At 48.6% G+C, this 19756-nt stretch overlaps 2 protein-coding genes across 5 annotated transcripts; both read left to right on the top strand.

Annotated features, from left to right (window-relative positions):
* Window positions 1-7: 7 nt before the first annotated feature.
* Window positions 8-6778, top strand: NRAS (NRAS proto-oncogene, GTPase). Of its 3 annotated transcripts, none has more exons than XM_074564700.1 (5): window positions 9-240; window positions 740-918; window positions 1388-1547; window positions 1643-2496; window positions 3180-3769. In XM_074564700.1, exons 1-4 carry the CDS (start codon window positions 130-132, stop codon window positions 1646-1648), a joined length of 456 nt encoding a protein of 151 aa, XP_074420801.1. In that variant the 5' UTR covers window positions 9-129; the 3' UTR covers window positions 1649-2496; window positions 3180-3769. The 3 variants fall into 3 exon arrangements, with proteins under 3 accessions (XP_074420800.1, XP_074420801.1, XP_074420799.1); XM_074564698.1 differs by having other exon boundaries at window positions 14-240; window positions 2373-2496; window positions 3180-6778; XM_074564699.1 differs by lacking the exon at window positions 3180-3769 and having other exon boundaries at window positions 8-240; window positions 1918-2121.
* Window positions 6779-9199: 2421 nt separating this feature from the next.
* On the top strand, window positions 9200-19744 carry AMPD1 (adenosine monophosphate deaminase 1). 2 transcript variants are annotated; one of them, XM_074564693.1, is made up of 15 exons: window positions 9200-9538; window positions 12835-13003; window positions 13492-13657; window positions 14761-14923; window positions 15138-15357; window positions 15777-15906; window positions 16186-16380; window positions 16617-16748; window positions 16844-17007; window positions 17144-17270; window positions 17719-17882; window positions 18275-18395; window positions 18861-19034; window positions 19221-19331; window positions 19506-19744. In XM_074564693.1, the coding sequence occupies exons 1-15, from the start codon at window positions 9517-9519 to the stop codon at window positions 19659-19661; spliced, it is 2214 nt and encodes a 737-aa protein (XP_074420794.1). In that variant the 5' UTR covers window positions 9200-9516; the 3' UTR covers window positions 19662-19744. The 2 variants fall into 2 exon arrangements, with proteins under 2 accessions (XP_074420794.1, XP_074420795.1); XM_074564694.1 differs by having other exon boundaries at window positions 9200-9557.
* The last annotated feature ends 12 nt before the right edge of the window (window positions 19745-19756 follow it).

The following is a 19756-nucleotide window of genomic DNA, read 5'->3' as shown; positions in this document are numbered from 1 at the left end:
GCGCAGCCAGACTCTTCCGGCGGCGGGCGATGACGCGTTGCCGGGGCCGGAAGCCGGAAGCGCTGTGACGGGCGCGCGGCGGGAGCGGCGGGCGGGGGCTGCGCCGCGTCCGGCCGAGGCCGCGGGGCCATGACCGAGTACAAGCTGGTGGTGGTGGGCGCCGGCGGCGTCGGCAAGAGCGCGCTGACCATCCAGCTCATCCAGAACCACTTCGTGGACGAGTACGACCCCACCATCGAGGTGAGCGGGGCGGCGGGAGGCGCGGAGCCGCCCTGGGCGGCAGCTGCTGCCGGTTCGTTTGGCTTCAGCGGGCGGGCGCGGGGTGAGGAATCCTGGGAAGACTCTTCCAAGGGCTCCCCGCGTGTCCGCTCCTTGCGTTCCGCGGCAGAGCGTGGGCAGCCAACGGCGGGGACGGAGCGGAGCGGGACGGGTCACGGCCGAGCCACCGGACTGTCCGTTCCAGTCACGGTGTTGCGGGGAGGGTATTTACGGTATGGTTTTTTCTGTCCAACAACTGAGGAACGCCCTACGAAGAACGTGATTTTTCTTTTTTGCAAGAAAGGTCGAGGGGGCTTAGAGTAACATTTCAGATGCTGACAGTTTTAGATACTGGTGTGTTTTTGTTGCCCTGGGCTAGAAAAGCTCCTCTGAATCGTTATTTTTCCTTAATAATGCCTGGGGTGGAAAGAAGCAGTACAATGTTTTTCTCTAATCTAAAACTTGCTTGTGTGTTTTGCAGGATTCGTATAGAAAGCAGGTTGTTATCGATGGCGAGACATGCTTGTTAGACATTCTGGACACCGCGGGCCAGGAAGAGTACAGTGCTATGCGTGATCAGTACATGAGAACTGGGGAAGGATTCCTCTGTGTTTTTGCTATTAACAACAGTAAATCCTTTGCTGATATTAACCTTTACAGGTACGATCTAGGTCCTTACCACAGGGAGGGAAGGCTGGAAAAGGCATCAGACCCATTTGTTGTTAGACCCAGTGAACATTGAATAACAGACAAATATTAAATCTCCCACTTCTTTCAGAAAGTTCTCAAGCTTATCTGCGTTCTGTGTCTATACATTATTAGTCAGTTGAGAGTGGGACAGTTATCTGGGTTGTTGTGTTAATCAAATGATATTTGGAGCATACAGAACGTGATCTCTAAGAAAATGGGTAAGAAGGCAAAACCACAACAGAGTGGAGTTACACATAGACTAGAAAATGGAGTGAACAAAGTTATTAGACCACAGACTGCTGCAGGTCAGAACCCCGAGATACTGCACAGCTTTAATATATATTTCTGTAGCACGCGGTTGTTTGAATACTGAATTAAACCAGCTTTTATATCTAGAAAATAGTTCCTAACTTTTTTTATTTTATTTGTCTTTTAAAAGAGAACAGATCAAGAGAGTGAAAGATTCAGATGATGTGCCAATGGTGCTAGTTGGGAATAAGTGTGATTTGCCCACAAGAACAGTAGACACAAAACAGGCTCAAGAATTAGCAAAAAGCTATGGAATTCCCTTCATAGAGACATCTGCTAAAACGAGACAGGTAAGATGTTTCTGTTCTTGGTCTGACTTCTTCCTGTGTGCTAAATGTACAGTGGTCTAACATTTTTACACGTGCTTTTTTTTTCTTACCTACAGGAGTAAGCGTGTTTTTAATCCATTTGCAATTTTTAGCTTTTTGTTCTCCCAGTCACCCTTAGCTTGAAAGAGTTACGTGTTTATCACTGGGCTAGGCCGGTACAGAAATCACTTTAGACTTGTATTGACTTTCCTTCAGTGGGTCGGGTTCGTAAGAAGAAGGGAGCTTCATCTGCTCTTGCTGAGAAGTGGTCAGGCTGTGCGGTTAGTCATCCCAGACCAGTTCGGTTTTCTTGGCTTCTTAGTGAAGGCCAATTATAAGATTATGTTTACAGAAGGAATTCCCCAGACTGGACTAACAGACTTCTTCAGAGAGTTGCTTTGAATACGTGGCTCTGTCCGGTCAGCCTGTCTTCTACCTACATCAGTGCGGGACGAAGCAGAAAAGGTGCAGTTATTAAGCAGTAGCCAAAGAATTGTAAAAGGGAGGTGATTAGTCAATAAACAACTTGTTTCCTGTCGGGGACCTCTCTACAGTTACAGTTTGCCTTGTTTCTTTTAATGGCCGTAACCCTGCGTGTTTGCCTCAGAGGAAGAGCTAAGAGCGTAAGTGGAGAGTCTTGGACATAAGTGCTAGTTTCTTCCTCTTAAGAACTGTGGGAAAAGTTGGCTATTACTCTTCCTGTAGAAGTATGTCTTTCAAATATGTTAAGGGATCCTGTGATGGAAAGAACAGTGATCTCAAAACCTTCAGGAAAGAAAATACTTTACCTGGATCGTTTGCATTCAGGGTGTGGAAGATGCTTTTTACACACTGGTGAGAGAGATCCGGCAGTACCGGATGAAAAAGCTCAACAGCAATGAAGATGGGAATCAAGGCTGTATGGGACTGTCTTGCGTTGTGATGTGATAAGGTGAGCTGTAATTTAAGTTTTTCATCGGCTCCTTGTTTGTATGTCTTTCCGTTGTCGATAAGCGTGTTTTAGAAATACTTGCTCCCATAGGTGGAGTTCTTCCCTATTATACAGCCCATCAATACCCAGAGATTTAGATCCTACAATTAATTGCTTCTCCAACAATTCTTTTTCCCTCTCTAAGTAGATAGCAAAGCTTAAGAAAAGGAAATTCTATTCACAGCAACCTTTTGGCTGTAGCCTGTGGATTTCCACTGAACTGATAATTGCGTGATTTTCTGTATCATTCTTGTCAGTGTCTCCTTCCTTTGGGAAACCATTTTGACTATTTGGAGAATGTGTAATTTCTCTCTTGTACCCAAGAAACACCTGAACTAGAAAGAGGACTGTGCACAATTCTGCAGTCACCATTTGCTGATAATTAATTGATTTCTGCGCAGCTTCTCTTGAGCTGTGTTCCTGTGGAATATGCACTTTTCAAAGATTAACCAAATAAAATAATGCCAGTAATTAAAATTATGAGTTCCCTAACTGAGTGAAATTCTTTTCAACAGTTACCTAAAATATGTTGCTCATCATTGTAAAAACAGGTAGACCAGTTCAGGACTTTGTACTACACCGTTGCACTGCACATCCATCACAAAGGTGGACAGCAGCTAATTAGAGATGCCTTTCTGTTCCAGATGCCAAGAATACATGGTTCAGATGTAGCTGCTGGACGAGTCTCGATGCTACTGTATTGCGTCTCATGCTGATGCCCTGCAGTATTTTGGTGCCAGTGACCAGAATCTTGGTACCAGTTAATTAGCACAAGGTCCTTTTCTGTGCTCCATCTGAAGAGAACATCTATGGCGTCTACCTCCTTGCTCAGCTAATGGAGCAGTTGCATCTCTTGATGTACTGGGTTTCTTTTCTCACTGTGTTATCTGGGTTTGTTAAAGAAGAAAACCAGTCACAAGAAAAGTGAACTTTAGAGACTAAATGCTGTGAAAAAGATGACACTTTACCTCTAGAGTAAAAACTAGAAGTGATGTTTGTCCCCTTTCTTTTGGATTCTGATTTGCAGTGCTGTCAGAGGAGTGGCACTAATCATTGCTTGGCAGGTAATGTCAGGAATGGTTTTGCCACCATGAATGCTCCTGTCACGTATCGGACTGGTATCTGCTCTCTGTGCACCCGTACAGCATATTTCCAACATCTCCTTTGTGCCAGCAGTACCACTTAACTGATCTTCGTTTTCGGTAATAAAAAGGAGATATCTTTCCTAACTTAAGTGCCTGTTTGCTAAGAAGATTTGAAGTTGTCCCCTGTTCCCTTGGGTTGAGAGAAACCCCAAGGACCAGAATTTCTTGGGAGCTCATGGTCTTCTGCAGGCAAGTCTTGCGTGGGTGATCTCTTTGCCTGACAGGATACTAAACCAGGAATTCGTGGTCTGGAAGATCCAGCAGGCACTTGCAAGACTCTGAACTGGCCGGGGAGGGGGGGGACATACTGCGTCTGTTTTGTACTTTCTTTGTAGGTGGAACTGTTTATATTGTTTTTCTGCAGCATTCACATCTCTTCCAAGTTGGACCAAATTAGCTGTTAATTTTTAACATTAACTGCCAACATTTATGGGCAGCTTCTCAATAGTTAATCTCGTAACTGGAGGTTAGTTAGTTTGGACAGCTGTTATTCATCTCTGTCTGTAACTTGCAAATTATTTTACTCTGAATTATTTTCTTACCACCAGACTGTAGACATAGTCTCTTCAAAATGTCTCTCTGTGAAATGTAGTTGGAGAGTCTCCTTGTAGGGAAGGAGTGTAGGATTTCAGGTTCGCTGTATTTGGTGCAGCGGGTGTCACGGACTTAGTGTGTCCAGACTGAGGGGGGAAGGCAATGAGCTGTAACAGAAAACTGAGCTAGTTCCTGATTGCCGCATCCTTGTAAAATGAGGAAGGAAGTGAGTTCAGTGATGACTATGCAGAAGGTGTGTGAAATACTGGTGGGAATCAGCCTCAAAGTACGAGAAAGCTGCTGCATAAGCTGTATGAGTTCTTCCTACAACAAAAGACGGTCACCTCATGTAATTGGGACATACAAGCGTGGTCGCTGTTGCAAAACTTTCCAGTGTTCCTTGGAATAGCGTGTTCTTCCCTAGTTCTCGTGCTGCTGATACTGGATTCTGTTCTGTGTGGTCACAGCGTATCCTGCAGCAAAGCTGATGGGGTGGAAGAGCAACGAGCCGTCAGCCAACAGAGGGAGTGTTCAGTCAGTCTGCCCAGCCGGTGTGAGCGGAGAAATTGCAAGAGGCTTAATTTCACTTTGTTGGTGTCAGATTCATGCATCTTATTTTGGAGTTCTCAATTTCAAATGGAAATTAGAAAACAGACTGAGAGAATGAATTGTTCCTTTTAATATTGCTTCCTTCACTACTTGCATTCTTCATTCTCTTCTTGGAATGAAGAGGATCAGTCAGCATCACATTTTCTTTATCCGTGATAATCATTATAAGTACTTTTTGCAATTTATTTTACCCTTAACTGTTGTGACATTGATTGGAATTAAAACCACAGCATTTTTACATAAAACCTCCAGCAACATACACAGTGGTGGGCAGCGTTAAGGATTGCATTGGCTGTGACTGGAGTGGAGTTTGTGTGGAGGTGATCGCATGCCTGCAAGTTAAAGGTGTCAGAATTGCCATCGCTGCCAGCAGTCACATCTGTCATCAGCAAGCAGTGTTATTCTTTTATTGGGTGCAAGAAGAGAAGTTATGAATGCATTCTTTGAGCACTGTGGCGGGAGATGACTGTCCGCTTCTAAAAAGCAGACACACTGTTGTCCCCTTAATAAAATTACATGTGGAAAATGGTAGCTTTTGGGATACACATCTGGTCACATAGACCCAGCATTTTGGAAAGACAGCAATGTGGCGTTTGCGGTATGTTTGAATGGTGAGATCTGGTCATCCAGGTTGATGTATGTTTTTTTGATTATTTGGGAAACTTAGGAGTTTCCGTCCTGCAAAGTTCAGAGTACGACTGCCTGCGGCCATGGGAAGCCTTTTGCGGCTGGCGTTTGATGATTGTGTGCCCAAGTATGGAAAACTGTTTCTTTTGTACAGAGGCTGATTGTAATAATTCTTCACATTGCGCTACATGTTCTGGTTGTCATTAAAAACGTACTAGCTGTAACTCCAAAAGTTAGGAATTCTCTGAATTCTGTGGGAACTGGCAAATGCATCTACTTTCTTTCTCTTTGGTGTTCCCTTTCTCTTGGGCTAATAAAAATCTTACGAGGGAAGAAGACCTTGTAAGGTCAGTATCCATTTCACCTTTGGAACCTCACAGGAGGATGCACCAGCGTTTAGGGTGCTGCAGAGGTGACCTACACAGGTGTACTCCCAGCTGCATTATTTAAGGCTCAAATATAGGGAGTGATACAAAATCAGGGTGCTGTATGAGTCACGAAGCAAATGGTTGTAATGGTTTCCAGCTGTCTATGTAAGAGAACCCTGTTTTTGGTGGCAACAGACAGCTGTGGAAGGATAAAACCCCAAGAAGTTTTGCGAAAATTATTTAGAAGATAAGCATAGAAGTTTTTGCACAAGGCACAATCCCTGGAAAAGGTGTTTTTGCAGATGTAGTCCAAATGTTGTTATTTAGAACTAACAGCACAAGATGGTGTTAGTGCCAAGCTAACTTTACTATCCTGACTGAGAAGGACAGGCATAAACAACTTCGGGGTAAAATATTAAAAAAAGGGTAAAGCTAATGTTCAAAAATCACAAGTGCCAATAACTGAAGGAAACGTTTCTGTTATCGTGGACTGAGAACAGCTCTTTAACAAGATAGTGTAACTGTGGCTTGTTACTGTTAGTGTCCTCACTCCGTGGTCTTGCTCAAACAACAGTGCTCGAATTTTGTTCCTATTGTCACCAGTAGGACTTCGGGTAGTAGCCACGATGCCTAAACGATCATAATTTTCAGTACAGTTCAATGGCTTAGAATTGGATTTCAAGCAGCTTCAGGCCCGTGGGGGGAAGAAGAGGAAATCTGCATTACGTTCTGATCCTGTACGTGATCCCCCTTTACTCCCCAAGCCTCCGGTGACTGTTTGTGCGTAACCTCCAGGGTGGTGGAGAACTGTTGGGATCTGGACTTCTTATCCAAGGGCTAATGTGTTGTTAATCTGTATAATTATTTGCTTTCAATAATGCATCTCTTTGGGTTTGAAGTAAATTATTTTGCTTCTTAAATAACTTTTTTAAAGAATAAACTTTGAATTCTTTGGTTGTTTCTTTTGTGGTAGTGGTCTGGGCACGGGATCCACAACTGGCTTACAGAAAGCTTATCACGGTGCTGTCTGCTTTCTCTGTGGGATTTAGATTCACTGCCCTCCCGTGTGATTGTTATCTGTAACAGGCTGTTACGAGAACCCATTTCACACCTTAAGGACTGACTTTTGCTGCCTACTGGAACAGAGGCTGATCTAAACAGCCCTAGAGAAATAAATCTGTGTAGGAAATTACTCGGAGCAATGTGGGGAGAGAAAAACTTGCTGAGGCTCTTCTTGGTGCAAGGTGCTGTTGGTCAAAGGCATGGCACATCAAGGAGTGACCTTGTGAGTTTCCACGTCCCCCCCTCTCTGTTAATACTTTTCTTCTTCAGGAACTGGAACCATTTTCTAGTGAAACGCCCCTACGCTTCTATTCGGAGAGCTGCCCCTGTCATACGGCTGCTCTGCTAGGTGAACTAGAGGAAGATCATGCGAAATACCTTAAGCTGCCAAATTTCTGGCATGTTTGGCCTTTTCCCTTTGACTAGACATAGGTGGAATGAAGGCATCTCAGAGATAGAAGTGTGGGGGTTTAGAGCCACTCTGAAACCTCTGGGTGTGAATCACTGGCTCTCCAGCTGTAACTGGGCGGGAAGAGGGCTTGTTTGTATTTAGTACTTGAGTTTAAAGAGGCTTTAGGTAGATCTAACTTTAGCACAGCATACCCAAGCTTTACTCGTATTTCTATCGTGAACCCAATGATGATTTAAAAAGCTAGAGGATCAAGAGACATCTTGAGGAAGATGACTTCTGTACCCTAAAGGTTATTTTTGGTTTCAGATGTGAGTCCCAAGATCTTGATAGATCCAGAAAGGTTAGGGGCATGTACAGTCCCTGTGGGCAGGCAAAAAAAGCAGGAGCCAGTTTTTATTGACCTTAGTGAGAGAGTTAAATAATTACGTGGTGTGGGGGCTCACAAACCGGGGAATGAGTAAGAACAAGAATAATTCAGGAACTGAGGACTGCCGTCAGCATGAGAGAGGTGACCGGCTATTCGAGATCAAGCCTGACAGCATCCCAGCTTTGCCCTGTTGGCTGCACCTCTGTGTGTCCAGGGAGGAAATACATTTTTTATTCTTGGGGAACATTGGGAAGTGGGGCTAAAACCCTGAATTCTGGAGAATTTCTTAATTGTAACACAGCATGTTTTGAAGTTGTACACATCAAACAGTGATCTTTCAGAGAGAGTTTCTGGATGCTCTGGAAACTGTCTCAGCTGCAAATGCTGCACCAGGTCCCAGCTCCTCAGACTTCACCGACTAGTTGTGCCACAGGCTTCCCGTGCACCTATGGACAAAATCTGTGTCTCATTATTTCTAGCGCTGTATCTTATGCAAGTAACTCTTTCACTTATTCCAGCCGCCTTCTGGGACAAGGCCTTTTCATAGCTGTTCCTAAAAACACAGCACAGGAAGCCTTTATGTGTACGTATAATTCCAAACAACGTTGTCTTTTCCAGGGGTGCTAGTTTTTATGTTCCTTTCAATGTTATGACCAAAGTCACCTTTTAAATAAGCAGCAAGACTGTGCTGACTACAGCCTGAATGCTTTGCTTGACTTGTCCTGGTTTCAGTGGAGTGTTTCAACTCCATCAAGAAGTGACGTATAAACAACAGGAAGAGACTCTGTTTCAAATCAAAACTATTGTATCCTCCTGACCTGTTTAGGTTTACCGCTTCCCACCAGGAAGCTGAGTCAGAAGCTCAGAGTTACCCTGACAACATGGAAGGCACTACAAATTCTGGCCATTTTCTTTAGGCAGGAGCTGCTTTCCAACTTCATGTGAGAGATCCGAAGAAGGTTTGAGGAGACTCTAAAGGACTGGGTACAGCCCTCCATGCCTGTATGCTGGAAAGAATCTACTTAAAACAAGCCCAGAGGTGCTTCCCAAACTGATACCCTGCTCTGCCAGATCCACGCCACTGCGTGTAGCTTAAGGGAGGAGTTTCTTGCCACACCTTGGATTGTAGTAAGTGCTGGTCTGTGTAAGATAGGCCTTGGTTATGGCTCACCACATACAGAACTGAATATCACCTTACTATTATGATAGAAATTTTTATAAAGGCAGTTCCTGAAAAGCTCAGGAACAAAATATAGCTCCTTGCACATTAAGTTTGTTTGATTCAGCTGGGAGGTGCGAGGACATCTGCGCAACGCTTCTTGCTAAAATCCAGCCTTTCAAGTAGATCCCTCTCTCACGAAAAATCTTCTCTGAATAGCACGTCAGTTGGTGAGAGCACATCGTTTGTACCTATCCACAGCTCCTCTTCTGATGAAAACATCAGCCCTGTGCCTTAGGGATTTCCTTTAAACCATTGGTTCAGCACAGAAGGCAGCAGTTCTAGTCCCTCTTAGAAGACTGGCTTCCACAGGTCCACTTCAGAGCGGTGCAGCTGTCCGGGGAAGCAGCGATCTGGCCAGACAACAGGTGAAATGCTACTAAGTGTAAAATGAAAGCCTGACTGAAAAAAAAAAACAGTTAAATTTGAGCCCTGGTTTCACCTGTTTCAGTGCAAGTGTTGTGGTTGCACTTTAAATAGTCTTATGGTTGACCTCCGCTCTCCTTTTAGAGTGGGAGAGTCTAATTACAGGGAAGGGAAAGGAGTAAAATTAGTGTTAGGCTGTTGTGCAGTCAGTTAGCTACTTGTGCTCTGTTGCTGTAGGGTGTTGCTTGACGCTCTGCAAACTTGCCGGAAAGATGTCACGGATGAGGATTCCAGGTAGGTCTGAAAGCAATTGGTGAGACAAAGAGCCACAGGGCAGGTTTGTCAGCCCGCAGCCTCTGAGATTTTGATGGTGTGGTGTCTTTGCGGTCCAGGGGACATCGCTGCGGGCTTTGAGCATTCTTCTTCCTGCTTGGAGACGTTTTTGGATGGTGCAGCAAAGAAATAGCATTATTGTTTAAATCTTGCTGTGCTTGTACTGAGGAAAAATATTGTCCCTCCTGCGATATAATGTAATGTGTCCTGTAATGATATCATTAAGTCACCTGTGGAAGGGGTCAGAGGGATTTCAGGAGTCTCAGATGGGGGGTGCTGCGGGCCCCGGGGGACGGGGAGCAGAGGCTGGGCAGCGGGAGCAGGGCCAGCCAGGCTTTGCGGAACAGCACAGAGGGACGTGTGATGCCATTGCAGAGCCCTGCAGAATATTGGCACAAACAGTTCTGATAAGAGCACGTTTAGAATTGCAGTGCTGCGTGGTGTGACAGTCACTGTCCCATGTGAGTATTAAAGCCTGGCCCTGCAACATCAGTGGGAGTTTGTTGACCTTCATGAGTGTAATTTTCATCCACTAAAGAGATGAAAGGTCAGACTAGGCATTTCTAGGATGCTTAGTTTGCAAATGAGTATGTGGAGTTCAAATGCCAGGAGAGTCTGTTCTGCAGGCTGGACTGTGGGAAGTCAGCAGCTGGTGACTTGTGACGCCAGAGCTACAGACTGAATTTTCTGGGTCAGATGGAAAGGGCACGAGTTGCACCCCCAAAATGTTGATGCCATGCTGTATGACCAGGAGTGCAGGTCTGTGGAACTGCACTGTCTCAGCTGTCTGACCCTGTTAGTGAGTAAGTGGAGATGTGACCGTAGGCGGCAGGAGGATGAAACTCAGCATCTTTGAAATGACCATCCATCCTGATCTTCACAAAGGATGGCAAGTCACGGACAAAAAATAGCAAAGCAGCCCTGGTGCTCCGAGTCACTAAAATGTTTGCTTTCTTGTTCAGGCAGAATGCTGTTCTGCCCTCATAAGTTGTTCCTGTGCTCTTTTGCATCCCTGTGCCTGGACACGGGTGTAGGGAGAGACCTTCGAAGACAACTCAGTCTCATTAGATGACTAAGTATCTGTTAGTTGCCTGTAGTGTTGACTGAGGTGATCTAGGTTCTAGAAAATGCCGTTCCCCTTGGACTGCTGAAGGCAGCCTCAGGTTGGATGGCGTCTGCGATGTGGTTCATTTTTATGTGCACACCACCGAGGCTGTATCGTGGAACAGTCGGCACTGCACTTACATCTTGATATTGTACAAAGTGACAAGTACTGTTCATTCTTTTGTAAGGGGAAGGCTTTGGCTAAACTTGTACTTTATTAATCCCCTTTTAATCACTAACGTGATTATGAGGCAGTAAGGCTTAGATTCTGAAGGGCTGATCACATCTGGTTTTATTTTGTTTCTGTTTTATCTCAAACAGCAGAAGACAAAGGTGAGTATTGCTAAACTTTTTATATGCTCTGCTGTGGTACTGCCTAGACATGATCACTGGAAACAAACAGCAGTTACATGATCATGGTGATCTTTCAGCAGTTTGAGAAGATGCTATTTCTCAACAGTGCCAGCTGTGCCCCTCACTGTTTCATGGAATGGTTCCAGCTTTTTGGTGCTTTGATATATGAGGCTGCTATTTGTTAAATATTGTCCTAGCATGCCTGAGCTCCTGCTTAAGAGATAAACTTCTAGTGTAGTTCTTTCCTCCATGGCAGGAAGTGAAACATTCTGCAATTTCCCTTGCACCTATTCACACCTTTGTTGGTTTTTTGGGCTTGTTTTTTTCCTTTTTTTTTTTTTTTTTTTTTTAAAAAACAGAGATCCAGCCTAAATTAACTTCTTTTGAATGCATCCTGCTCCTAGTGGATTTGATCCATGAGGGGACAGATCCAATGCTTCATCTCCTTTATTCAGGTTGAAGTCCACAGCATGATGCCTCTGCCCTCTTCTTCCTAATTCATGTTTGCTGAGGCCTTATGTGTCAGCAGAAAACATTTCTTGCTGAGACACCCGTCATCGCGGAGTCCCTAACAGTGGGCAATAATAGGATACTGCAAAAAACATGCTTTTTTTCTTCTAAGAAACATGTTGGTGCCCAGTGATGATACAGCACCTTTACAACAGCAACTTTTGTTACTGAAATCCTGTTTCTGTGACATTGCACTGCTAAGAAATGGACCTAGTGCCAGAATTTTCCCATGTGTTCGTAGCTCAGCACAAGCCCCTTTGCCTTACCACGTAACAGCAGGGAAAGGAAGCCCCTGTGTTATCTCCTCCCCCCACCGCCCCATCCCACAGCTAGGACCTCAGACTACAAATTCAGGGCTACAGGGATAAACTGTTTTGATCCCCCCAACGCCCTTTGTGGAAAAAAAAAGTCTAGGTTTATTACTGAAAATCTCTTGTAGGTCTGGCACACTTCTGCCATGCACGTCACTCCTTTCTGACTTGGTCCTCATCTGCTGACCATGTCCTGTCTGACATGTCGATGGTGTGGTCGATCGTTCAGCATCGATCCTCACTACGCTTCATGCTGAGCTGCTGACCGCTGGCAAAGCCTGCTCGATTAGTGTCCATATGTGCTATGCAAAGGTGCGCTTTTGGGAGATGTTGCCAGAAGAGCCCTTGGGTTCTTGTTTTATAGTATTTTATTGGCAGTGGAAGGGCTTTTAATCTTCTTTCTCCTACTTCATAAAGCTCCAGCCAACCTTGTGTCAATGGCGACTTTCATAGGGCTGTATTAGCTGGCACCTTTGAGCATGCTGCACGTGATGGGCTGAGGGGCTGAGTGCACACGATGCTTCCCTGGCTGGGCGCTCTTCAGCTGCACTGTGATGGTGGGAACTGGCTGCTTGGGCTGTCAGCACTCTCCGTCTGTACCTCTGTCTTCGTCCTTTCTGGATGCCTTGTGGAGCAAGTGGGTCCTGGGCTTCCTAGAGCTGTAAGGGCTCTGCCAAGCTTCTCCTCTTCCTCCCAGTGCATGCTCTCATAAGTGCCCTTCCCAAGACCTTGCTTCTTTCTGGGTCTTTTTGCGCTGCTCTTGGACTCGGGGGTGTATTTGCCTTTTCTGCGGTGCTGGGAGTGTCTAGGTATGTGTCCAGCCCACTATGTGTGGCCCAGGCTCTGTAAGCTCTTTGTTCAGTCTTCCAGGCAGTGTGGAGGTGTAAGTAAGGAGATGACAGCTAAGGGCCACCTGTCTGGGTGGTGGCTGGGGACCAGATGCCCGTGTGACGCACACTCTGCTCCTTCTCCTTGCAGAGATGGATGAGGCAATGCGCTCCTTCGCAGAGAAGGTCTTTGCCTCTGAGGTGAAAGATGAGGAGATCAGGCAAGAGATCTCTCCTTTTGATGTGGAAGACATCTGCCCCATCTCACGCCAGGAAATGAGAGAGCACATGATACTTCAGCAGAGCTCTACAGAAAAGCGGTGAGCAGCGACCAGGGCAGTTGGGGAAAGGAGAGGAGCATTGTCTGCAGATCCCCAGCCAGAGCTGTAAGAAAGCATAAATCGAGGCCAGTGAAAACAGCTCACCACACCCATGGGATAAATCCTTGGTAATCCTGAGGCATGTCTCAGGTTGCAGGGTTTCCTCTCCAACTGTTCCTGCTGTTGGGCAGAAAGACACCTCTGGCCTGTTCCCTGGGTGTCAGCACAGCCATGGCCACAGAGCTGTTGGAGAGGGAGACCTGGAAACCTTTATCTGGAAAGGTGCGACTGCCAAAACCATGCTTGAAAGTCTGTAGCTACTTTGTGTGCTGTGGCCTCTACCTTTGGCAGTGTGTTTAAGGTGCTCAGAAAGCACCACTGAGATGATTCATGTTGTCCACAGCTGGAACATGGTGTGGTAAGTGCCCCTGACCCTGCGCGTGGCCACAGAGTTGGGGCTGTTTGCCTGAGGCTTTCCTCCCTGGCAGGAAGAAGCACCTGTTCCGCATGAAGACAATTGCACTGGCGGTCCCTGTGGCTCAGAGGTCTATAACCAGACTGTCTACTATTGATGAGGTCATCTCTGCCTCCCCCCTGTACCAGACTGTGCCTGACTTCCAGCGGGTACAGATCACAGGGGATTATGCCTCTGGGGTAGGTACTTGCATGGCAATGCCCTTCCCCATGCTACACCTCATCTAGTCCCTTCATGTCCCTCAGTAGTGCCCAGCGTCACAGGAGTCTGTACCAGGTGCAGTGAGGACAGTCTGTGTCTTCCAGCTCAGTCTGTGTCTCCTGTGCCACCTGACGGGGCCCTGCTGCGTCCCTGGAAGATCCGGAGATGAATTGCTTACCAGGAGTCTGTGGGGTGCTGCAGGCTTCCTGTGAGATTCTCCGGGCAGAGGGGAGGGCAAGGCAGGGTAGGTGATGCTCATTCTGTCGCAGCCTGCTCCTGCTCGCACACAGCTGTATCGGTCTGAGATCTGTGCACGTCACAGAATGCCAGGATGGTGGAGGCTGGCAGGGACCTCTGGAGGTCGTCTGCTCAGGCAGAGTCACCTGGAGCCAGTTGACCAGGACTGCTATCATGTCCTGTGCTAATTCCTCCTCTCCTCCTCCACAGCCTCCTAGTACATTTGTGCTGCTTCTGAGATACTGCTGGCAGGTCACTCCCTCCTGGCCCGGCTGGAGCAGGTTGCTCAGCTTGGAGTTGAAGAGCAGAGGAGCGATTAGGGGAAGCTGAAAACCCCTCCATGCACAGGCACATTCCTTCTGCCATGACTGTAGCTAGCTGAAAGTGCTACATGGTATTCTCCCATCCTGCTCCAGTCTGACATCTCTTGACTGCCCAAAACACTTGTCTGTGCAGTAAATCAAAAATTCTTGACACATCGGGTCAGTGTACGTTATTGGTCCTGCTTCAGTTTCAGCCTTGGGTCCAAAAATAGCTTTTAGTGTTTTGCCCAGGCCTGGCTTCCAATTCAGTGCCATCAACAGTTTGCAGTGAGGAATGTAAGAGGGGATGACAGCTGGAATCCATTGGTCCTGGCATGAGGAACATCCCTTTGCCATGTCTAGGACTTTGCCTGTCATCCCTTCTTTGTCCTGCCCAGGCAGAGCAGTGTGAGGGAGGGGATGATAAGGTATGTATCTCGCTGTGAACAAAATTGTCCTCTTCACATCTTGGTGCACCAGGGTATCTCTCAGGCAGCTAGGTTCCAGTTGTGTGGTTGCGTTCAGCAACACCCTTCTTGCAGGTGACAGTTGAAGACTTTGAAGTTGTCTGCAAAGGCCTGTACCGCGCCCTGTGCATCCGGGAGAAGTACATGCAGCAGTCTGTGCAGAGGTTCCCCAGGACCCCATCTCAGTACCTGCGTGCTATCGAAGGCGAGGTCTGGAGGGCAAGCGACACTGGCCCAGGTACATCTAGGCACCTGGAGGGTTTTCCTCTCTGGCTCCAGCATGGGCTGGGCATGCGTCAGAAAAGGGCTGCGGAAGTGCTCCTAGGGGAGTCGCTTGCCCAGGCCTCCTCTGGAGGCTGTCCCTGCCCTCTGCCTGGGGTGGAGGAGCACGGCAGGCTTGTGGGGGTTTTGGCTGGCAGCTTGTGCCTCATGGTATTCTCCTTTTGGTGCAGTGTTCACCCCGCCAGTGAAGGATGGAGAGGATCCCTTTGAAACTGGAAATTTCCCTGAGGACCTGGGATACCACGTCCAGATGAAGGACGGGGTAGTTTACATCTATGGAGACAAGGCAGCGCTTGAAAGAAATGAGCCAAAGGACCTGCCCTACCCCAGCCTCGAGCACTTTGTTGATGACATGAACTTCCTCTTGGCCCTGATTGCACAGGGCCCTGTGTAAGTGCACAACCCAGCGCTGCTGGGTGCAGCTGACAGGTCCTGCCTCAGCAGGCAGAGGGAGGGCAGGGCAGAGCCAGGGTTGTCCCCCACTCTTCCTGGGAGGAGGGAGGAACCCGCTGATTCTATACCTGCAGCCTGCAGGCTACCCAAGTGTCCTCGTCAGCCATCTTGATTGGGATCTTAAGCAAAGTCAGGATTCAGGGGTTGGAGACGTGCCCTGCAGGGATGCTTACACCTGGACAGGCCTTCCTTCAAAGCTCTGTGACAGAGCCAGGAGAAGCACCTTAGGGACGCGGGCCAGGCCAGCATGAGCTCCTCCACCTTGGGTGAAAGCTGCATCCCAGTGTTTGATGGGCCATGCCCCTGTGTCGAGGGGTACGGAGCCCAGCCACTGTTCTACCCTTTACTTTCACTAGTAAGACCTACACTCATCGGCGCCTGAAGTTCCTCTCATCCAAGTTCCAGGTGCATGAAATGCTGAATGAGATGGAGGAGATGAAAGAGCTGAAGAACAACCCCCATCGGGACTTCTACAACTGCCGGAAGGTAAATGGCAAGGCTTACAGCCCTAGTGACTCTTGAAGACAAGCTGTCTTGGTGCCTTCCCCTCCCTGAGAACTGGATATTAGAGTCAAGGTCTGTGGCACCTACATTGTTCCTGCAAATGGGATGGTGCTGACTGGGCTGCTCTTGGCCTAGGCCTGTTGTGTTCGTCTGCTGGGCTGAGCTGTGCTCCCCACACAACCTGGGCTCACTGAAGGGGTTTGTGGATGGTACCTGAGCATCCCAACTTGAAGCTAGATAGCTTTCCCTCTGGTTTCTCAGGTGGACACACACATCCATGCTGCAGCCTGCATGAACCAGAAGCATCTTCTGCGGTTCATCAAGCAATCATACTGTGTGGATGCTGACCGTGTAGTTTATGATGCCAAGGGCAAACAGCTCACCCTAAAACAGCTTTTCCAGCAGCTCAATCTGCACCCCTACGACCTGACAGTGGATTCCCTGGATGTCCATGCTGTAAGTGGTAGGGCATTCAGTGTAAGACGACTCTTGGGTCACTCTCGTCCATCCCTGTAGGAATGGCTTTTCCCCTCCCTTTGTACCCACGACGTGGGCACATTAGTGTTTGTGGCAGGATGTAGCAGCTCCTTCCTGGCTTTCGCATTTTGGGTTGTTTGGATCCGTCCCTGCTCAGCTGCTATGCTTGGACCCAGTGTGTGTGTAGTACTTGCCCCTGATCCTCCCTACTCCAGGGGCGGCAGACATTTCAGCGCTTTGACAAGTTCAATGACAAGTACAACCCTGTGGGTGCAAGTGAGCTGCGTGACCTTTATCTGAAGACGGAGAATGCTATCAACGGCGAGTACTTTGCTACCATCATCAAGGTGAGAATACAGGGGAGGAGAGAGCAGCCAAGCTGGGATGCTGCTGTGCCCAGGGGCTGGAGGGTCCCCATGCAACTCTCTGTTCTGGTTTGCAGGAGGTTGGCTCTGATCTGGAGGATGCCAAGTACCAGCATGCGGAGCCTCGCCTCTCAATCTATGGGCGATCAGCTGAGGAGTGGCCCAAGCTAGCCAGCTGGTTCAACAATCATCGGGTCTATTCTCCCAACATGAAGTGGATGATCCAAGTACCCAGGATTTAGTATGTGCCGTGGGTCTGAGGCAGCACTGTGCCTTACAGTGCCTTACTATACCTCATTTTTTATCCTGAAGGGATTCTGGGGACAGTGGGCTGTGTTGTTCCTCTGCTAGCAGCTAATCCCTGTCTCTGTCCACAGTGATGTGTTCAGGTCTAAGAATTTCCTCCCACACTTTGAGAAGATGCTGGAAAATATCTTTGTTCCTGTGTTTGAGGCAACTATCAATCCTCAAGCCCACAAAGAGCTGAGTGTCTTTCTACGTCACGTGAGTGTCACCTGATGACATCGTCAGGGTGTGGTGAGCACTCACATTCCCATTTGTGCACAAGAAATCGGATACTGGCCCTGACATGGAAAATGCCATCAGTGGGCTTGTGGCCCTGCTGCCGCATTTGGGAAAGGGGGTGTGTATGCAGAAGTGCTGGTGGGGGGGCAGACTCTGAGCTGGCTGCTGTGGCGCTGTGAGAAATGCTGCCCACTCACCTCCTGCAGAGGTGTTTGGTGTGAGCTCTGTTTCTAGCCCTTGACAGAGCTTGGGGGTTTGTGAGAAGCAAAGTCTGCGGCCTTGCCCTGGCTCTGCTCTTGAGTGGGGAAGGGGGACGGGCTACAGCTGGGCTATGGCAAGCTGCAGTGGGGCAGGATGAGCAAACCTACCTTGGCATGACGAGGTGCGGAGCTTTGAGATGTGGCTTTTTTGTTACCTCGCCAAGCAGATCACTGGCTTCGACAGCGTGGATGATGAATCCAAGCATAGTGGACACATGTTCTGCACTAAAAGCCCAAAGCCAAAGGAGTGGACTTCGGAGAAGAACCCATCCTACACCTACTATCTATACTATATGTATGCCAACATCCTGGTGCTCAACAACCTACGCAGGTGAGGGCCAGGATCTGCTAAGGGACCTACGATGGGCTGGCAGAAGTGGGGCTGCCTCATGAGTTGTCTCAGCTCTTTGATTGTTGGTGTGGAAGAAGTGGGGCCCTTCTTGCTCTTCCACCAGCGTAGTTCGGAGCTTCATGTCCTAGAGCAATCCAAACACTCCCCGGTAGGAAGTGTGATGGACTGAGGTGAAAACTTTGGGATTACAGAGATACATCTATTGCGTGCGTAGAGTAGAAAAGAGAACAAATAATGTGCTCCTAGGTCGAGCTGGATTCTTGGGAACCCACTGGTAGGGGGAGCGCTGGACCTGATGTCAGGGAATCTTGCATCATATGCCACCTAACCTTGCTGCCTGCCTTCTCTGAGTCCTTCTTCCATGTGCCCAGGCAGCGTGGTATGAACACGTTCCTCTTCCGTCCACACTGTGGGGAAGCCGGGGCCCTCACACATCTGCTTACAGCCTTCATGACAGCAGATAATATCTCCCACGGTCTCAACCTCAAGAAGGTAAGTGGGATAGTCTGCCACAGAGCAGCGCAGGCATGGCAGAGGAGGAGAACATGTTCACAGCTGGCCTTCACTGTAGCTGCCAGTTAACTGTGCCTCTGTGTTAGACTGACACAGCCTGGCTCCAGGCAGAGGTTACGGGATTCTCTGGGTTTCACTGGGTGTGTTTGGGGATGTAGCTGAGAAATGTATTCAGATTTCAGGGGTTCAGCCTCACAGATCTATCATTATATACGTGTGTTACCATTGCAGCCAGCTGAGTTCCGAAATCAGTCGGGTTCGAACTCACTTGGCCTCATGTGGGCCCTGGAGGATTGGAGTTTGCCTGTGTCTTTTCTAGCACACATGAGCTCTGTGCACTGCATTTCCTGGCTGGGGCACTGGGCTGATCTGAGGATTGACCCTGGAGAGGTAGAAGGTGCAGCAACGTTATCCCTAACCTGGCAACTCTGCTCACCTTTGCAGAGCCCAGTGTTGCAGTACCTGTACTTCCTTGCCCAGATTCCCATTGCTATGTCCCCACTCAGCAACAACAGCCTTTTCCTGGAGTATGCAAAGAATCCATTGCCTGATTTCCACCAGAAGGGCCTCATGGTGTCCCTTTCTACAGATGACCCCATGCAGTTCCATTACACCAAGGTACAGTGTGAGCTGATCACCTCCTGTCTGGGCACTGGGGCTGGGACTGCATGGGCCTTGTTTTTTAGGGAAGCCATCAGCCTTTGCAGGGGGTCTGTCACGCTGGGCCATCTCTGGACAGCCCTTGCATCAGCGTGGGCTGTGCCAGCAGAGGCTGCTGGCCTCTAACACAGCCTGTGGCTGCAGGAGCCCCTGATGGAGGAGTACGCCATTGCTGCCCAAGTCTTCAAGCTCAGCACCTGTGACATGTGTGAAATTGCCAGAAACAGCGTCCTGCAGTGTGGCCTGTCCCACGAGGTAAGTGCCTGCCGGGGAGGGCGGGCTCGGCCCTGCCCACAGGGGTCCCTGCCCGGGGCCAGGCCGGCAGCTCCGTGGGCTCAGCCCTCGGGGGACCCCGTCAGCAGCCAGCGTTTCCCTCGGGTGCTGCCAGCAGGGCCCTGATGTCGGCACCGCTGTCCTCGTCTCTGGCAGGAGAAAGCCAAGTTCCTGGGGGAAAACTACCAGGAAGAGGGGCCCCAGGGCAACGACATCCGGAAGACAAACGTGGCCCAGATCCGCATGGCCTACCGCTACGAGACCTGGTGCTACGAGCTCAACCTCATCGCCGAGGGGCTGAAAGCCGAATAGGAGCGCGGGCGGACTCGGGGGCGGCGGTGCCGAGGGCGGGCGGGCGGCGCGCGCGGGTGCCCGCAGTAAAGGCCGGTCCGTCAGCAGCTGCCTGC

The sequence above is a fragment of the Larus michahellis genome, chromosome 21 (assembly GCF_964199755.1).
Source record: "Larus michahellis chromosome 21, bLarMic1.1, whole genome shotgun sequence".
In the NCBI taxonomy this organism is placed as follows: domain Eukaryota; kingdom Metazoa; phylum Chordata; class Aves; order Charadriiformes; family Laridae; genus Larus; species Larus michahellis.
The sequence above is the reverse complement of the archived record's forward strand: the minus strand, read 5'-3'. Positions and strand labels throughout refer to the sequence as shown.